Raw genomic sequence first — 5355 nt, forward strand, 5'->3', positions numbered from 1 at the left:
TGACCAGCGTGAGCCCAGGACCCGCAGAGCCCTGAGCACACGTTCACCTCCAGCCACCCCTGGTGCTGAGCTGCCAGATGTGCAGGGAGCATGTCACATCTGTGCCACCGCTGGACCAAGGCCTGAAAGTGGGTGAGTGTATTGCATGGGGAAATCCTCCTTCTGTCCTCTCTTCTGCTCCTGTGGAGGGAATTCCCACACCAGATCCAGTCCTGTTGAAACACACGCTCACCTCCCACACCTCATGCTCTGAGGGACAAAATGGTGCTAAAGGTGGCCACACCTTCCCCGAAACAACTGAAATGGGCTGCAGGCGGGACGCTGAGCAGATGCAATCTTTGAACTGATGATCTTTGGCGTGCCCAGTGGCCACATCGCTAATTTAACCAAACTGCCCCTCAATTCTCCCTTCCTGAGCCTTTTGGTTACGCCAAAGGAGCAAAAAATTCTGTGGAGATGCATTAGGTTGGAGAGTCTGGTCTGAGTCAGACCTGGGGTGCATCTAATCTGGGAGCCCCTTTCAGCCATAAGCCAGGGTGGGTGATTTGGGGGTGAATGCGGATGATTTGGGGGTGATTTTGGGGGTGAATTTGGGCGAGTTGGGTGCTCCCCCTGGGAAGGGGCATCTCTCCCCGCTTTCAGAGCCGAGAGTCCCTGAGCCACTTGTAGTGAGCGCTCCCCCGGCCTGGGGGTGGCAGCACCCACATGGGGGTCCCCCGGGGTGTCCCCCACTCGCCCTGCGGACCCGGGGACAGCAGGCGACAGGGGGCGCCTCGTCACCGCTTTTAGCGGGCGGGACCGAGGGACGGGCCCCTCCCGGCGGGGGGGGCACCGCCGCCCCCTCCCTTTTAGGGGTACCCCCTGCCCCCTTCGGCTCATACCCCAACAGCCCCCTCAATACTGGGGCGGGCAGGATCTGGGCTGCCACTGTCGCCGCGGCTATCGCGATAGGAGCGCGTCCTCCCGGGAGCCGGGGGGCTGTTTTGGGTTGGCGGTGACTCCTGGGGGTGCTGGGGCCCGGGGGAGGGTCCTGCGGGAGCCCTGGGGTTCCTCCCGGAGGGGAAATCCTGTCCGGAGGGTTTGTGGTCATATTTAAAACCAGTCGCCAGCTTTCGCTCATCGATGGCTTCGTTTTTTTTTGTTTCCCCCCCCCCCGCCTTCTTTCGGGAGCGGCAAATAAATAAATAGATAAATAAACAGAATGGGCGGTTTGTGGGATTTTTTGGCGGTAGTCAGGGATCTACGAACCAGGAAAAATCGAAGCCCGGGGCGCGGTGGAAGCGGCGGGGCTGCCGGCCCTGCCTCGGGGACAGGCAGGGACAGCGCCGGGGGAGGACGGCCACGGCCCGGGGGTGTGCGGAGCTAGAGGGCGGCCCTCCGCGCCTTCTGCCGCGGAAGGGGCCGCCCTCGGCCCCCCCCCGCCTGCTGGACCCCGCCGGGAGCCGCCGCGGCCGCAGCGCCGATGGGGCGGGCGGCGGAGCCGGCGGGGATTTGGAGCCGGGTGATTTTTGTCGTCCGTCTGTCCGTCCTTCCTTCCCCCGCCTCCTCTCCGAGGCTGCCGGGGTGTTTCGGCCGCGCTGCCGCGACGGCGCCCGCCGGGACCCCGCCCCGCCCGAGGGAGCCCCCGGGGCCCCGAGGGCGCTTGTCCCGCCGCCTCCCACCTCCCCTCCCTTGTCCTCGCTGTTTGTCTTAGTTACGAATTTGTTGTAGGTACCTGAGGAAGAGCCAGAGCGGCGGCTGCCGGGCCCGCCGATGGGGCAGAGCCGGGGCACGGCCGGGGGCGCGGCGGCCTGAGCCCCGGGGGCTCCGCCGAGCGGCCGCGGGGAGCGAAGGTGCGTGGGGCTGGGCTGGGAGCGGGGCTGGGGGGCGGAAAACAGCTCGAGATGCGGGGGCAGCTCCCGTCGGGGATGCTGGGGGGAGGTCGGCACCCCTCGGGGGTGCCCGGGGGGGGTGACGGCAACCGGCTCCCCCTGCCAAGGCGGGGGGGTCAGCCCGGGGTGCCCGGCGGTGGGGTGCGCAGAGGTGCGCGGGGGGCCGCGGAGGAGCCGCTCCCGCCTAGGTGTGAGCTGATTATTCAAATGGGCAGCCGAGGACCTGGGGATTGGAGGCTCGCCCGGCCGCTCCGTGCTATATCACCCGGGCACCCACGTCACTGCAGCACTTGTCCTCCTCTTCCTCCTCCTCCTCTTCTTCCTCCCTCCTCCCTCCTCCTCCTCCTCCTCCGGCTCCTCCATCGCCTCCGGGCGACTTTTCGCCGCGAAGCAACTGCGAAAACCCACCCAAGGAGCAGCAGCGAAAAAAAAACCCCAGCCCCAAAGCCGCTCGATCTCCCCCCCCTTCCTCCCTCCCTCCTCTTCCTCCTCCTCCAGAGGCTCCGACGGAGGGGAGGGAGGGCTGGGGACTTTTTTTTTCTCTTTTTTTTTTTTTTTGGGTTGCTCTCTGTCGTCGTTTGTTGTGGCTGTTAAATTTTAAACTGCCATGCACTCCACTTCCAGTATGCTGGGAGCGGTGAAAATGGAAGGGCATGAGCACACGGACTGGAGCAACTACTACGGGGAGCCCGAGGTAAGGAAGAGAGCTGGGGCTCACCGCCCCCCGCCGCGCTCCCCCCGCCGTGCCAGCCCCGGAACGGGATTAACTTTGGCAGCAAAGCCCGAGCTGGGGCTCCGGGTTGGCTCCGCGCTGGCTGCGGGCAGAGCTGCGGGCAGGGCTGCGGGCAGGGCTGCGGGGTCCCGGGGGGTCCCGGGGGGTGCGGGGCAGCGGGGTGCTGCTGAGCGCTGGGTCGCTATTTATTCCTTTCCCCCCCCCGCCTCCCCCCACCCCCAGGTATTTTTCTCGCTCTGGGGAGGGATTTCCCTTCCCCTTCCTCCAACTCCCCTCTCCAGGACGGATCCGCCGATCCTGCTGCCATCCCGTCTCTTTTTTTCATATATATATATATACACAGATATATATATATATGTTTTTCATTAACCAGAAAAACACCCCCCCACCCCAGGATTTAACCCTTCCTGCCCCACAGGGCACGGAGCCCCGGGGCTGCAGAGGCTCTTGCCGATGGCACTCGGGGCTGGGTTGCGGGTGTCCCCCACCGCTCCCCAGGCTGTCCTTGTCCGCGATGGGGCTACCCGCCTGTCCCCCCCTCAAATCTTCCTTCTCTCTCGCTTGCCCTGCAGAGCTATTCCTCGGTGAGCAACATGAACGCGGGGCTGGGCATGAACAGCATGAACACGTACATGACCATGTCGGCCATGAGTACCACGGCCAACATGACGGCTGCCACCTCCATGAACATGTCCTACGCCAACACGGGCATGAGCCCTTCACTCACCGGCATGTCCCCCGGCGCGGGGGCCATGCCCGGCATGGGCTCAGCTGGCGTGGCAGGGATGGGCGCCCACCTGAGCCCCAGCATGAGCCCCATGGGAGGCCAAGCAGGCTCCATGAACGCCCTGGCCCCCTACACCAACATGAACTCCATGAGCCCCATCTACGGGCAATCCAACCTCAACCGCTCGCGAGACCCCAAGACCTACCGGCGGAGCTACACGCACGCCAAGCCGCCCTACTCCTACATCTCCCTCATCACCATGGCCATCCAGCAGTCACCCAACAAGATGCTGACGCTAAGCGAGATCTACCAGTGGATCATGGACCTCTTCCCCTTCTACCGCCAGAACCAGCAGCGCTGGCAGAACAGCATCCGCCACTCGCTGTCCTTCAACGACTGCTTCCTCAAGGTGCCCCGCTCCCCGGACAAGCCGGGCAAAGGCTCCTTCTGGACGCTACACCCCGATTCGGGCAACATGTTTGAGAACGGCTGCTACCTGCGCCGCCAGAAGCGCTTCAAGTGCGAGAAGCAGCTAGCCGCCAAGGATGGCGGCGGGGCGGGTGGTGGGGCGGGCAGCGGGGGCAAGAAGGGGCCCGGGCAACCCCCCAGCCAACCCCTGGGGGAAGGCAGCTCCTCGGGGGGCTCCGAGGGCTCTGGCGGCGCCGAGTCCCCGGCCAGCGCCTCGCCGTGCCAGGACCACAAGCGAGCCCTGGCCGACCTGAAGGGCACGCCAGGGCTGAGTCCCGGGGAGCCGGCGGCCTCGCCGGCCCAGCACCTCCTGGCCCCCCCACACGCCGGCCTGCCCCATGATGCCCACCTCAAGCCCGAGCACCACTACGCCTTCAACCACCCCTTCTCCATCAACAACCTGATGTCCTCCTCCGAGCAGCAGCACCACCACCCTCACCACCACCACCACCACCACCACAAAATGGACCTGAAGGCCTACGAGCAGGTGATGCACTACTCGGGCTACGCCTCGCCCATGCCTGGCAGCCTGGCCATGGGGCCCGTAACGAACAAAAATGTCTTAGAGTCCTCCCCTTTAGCCGGAGAGACTTCTTACTACCAAGGTGTGTATTCCCGGCCCATCATGAACTCTTCCTAAAAGGGCCGAGGGGAAGATACCCCCACAGTGAGGGGGACAGCCCCCCTATATCCCCGCGCAGCCCCCGAGCAGAGCGATGGACTATGAACGCTGTCGAGCACGGTACATATACATATATATATATATCTATCTATTTTTCTTTCCGTTGGCTCCAGATGTTTGCATCCGTTCGGGAATCAGCAGGAAGAACAGGCGCTTTGGTGTCCCCCCTCGGCCCCAAGCCACCCGTGCCCAGGGGGGGTGCGATTCCCATGGTTTGCCTTGTGGGGTGGTTTGTTTTGGTCGGGAGGGGCGGGCTGGGGGCAATGGGATGGGGAGAGGGGGGTTTCTGTTGGGCTTTATTTTCCGTTGTTGTCGTCGCAAGGAGGTATAAATATATCTATTTTTTTGTGTGGAAGTGACAGGAAAAACAAACAACAGAAACAAACAGAAATCCTCCTTCAGTGTGAAACCCATGCTAGTTCTGAATCCAAAAGTCGTGTAACGTTGTAAAAAGGGGGAGAAAAAGGGGGAGAAAAAAAAAAAAGGGGGAAAAATATGAAAAAAAATTAAAAGTGGTTAAAAAAAAATTCAGGATAGATCGTTGTAATTGAAACAAACACTTGATGTTACCGGGAGAGTAAACTACTTGGATCTGATTAATTTATCGTTTCTGTATGCTTTATTTATGGCTTATAAATGTGTATTCTGGTAGCGACTAGCCAGATTTTCACAGAACTATATTAAAGTGTTATTGGCGGGTTTTTTTTTTCCCCTTCATCTCTGTTCCGCTGGGACTCGCCCGTTTCCTCCACCGCCCCGTCCTGTCCCGCCGGGACCCCCCCGGGGGTCGGGGTGTCCCCTTCTCTCGGGGGACAAACCCCCCAAGCCCGGACCCTGCCCGAAGCGGCCGGCGCCGCCGCGGGACCCCTCGCCC

The 5355-nt window shown here is 62.4% G+C and overlaps 1 protein-coding gene across 2 annotated transcripts; it reads left to right on the forward strand.

Annotated features, from left to right (window-relative positions):
* Positions 1-1269: 1269 nt before the first annotated feature.
* On the forward strand, positions 1270-5081 carry FOXA2 (forkhead box A2). 2 transcript variants are annotated; one of them, XM_065059443.1, is made up of 3 exons: positions 1270-1832; positions 2496-2565; positions 3177-5081. In XM_065059443.1, exons 2-3 carry the CDS (start codon positions 2497-2499, stop codon positions 4437-4439), a joined length of 1332 nt encoding a protein of 443 aa, XP_064915515.1. In that variant the 5' UTR covers positions 1270-1832; position 2496; the 3' UTR covers positions 4440-5081. The 2 variants fall into 2 exon arrangements, with proteins under 2 accessions (XP_064915515.1, XP_064915514.1); XM_065059442.1 differs by lacking the exon at positions 1270-1832 and having other exon boundaries at positions 1872-2565.
* The last annotated feature ends 274 nt before the right edge of the window (positions 5082-5355 follow it).

The sequence above is a fragment of the Columba livia genome, chromosome 3 (assembly GCF_036013475.1).
Source record: "Columba livia isolate bColLiv1 breed racing homer chromosome 3, bColLiv1.pat.W.v2, whole genome shotgun sequence".
NCBI lineage: Eukaryota > Metazoa > Chordata > Aves > Columbiformes > Columbidae > Columba > Columba livia.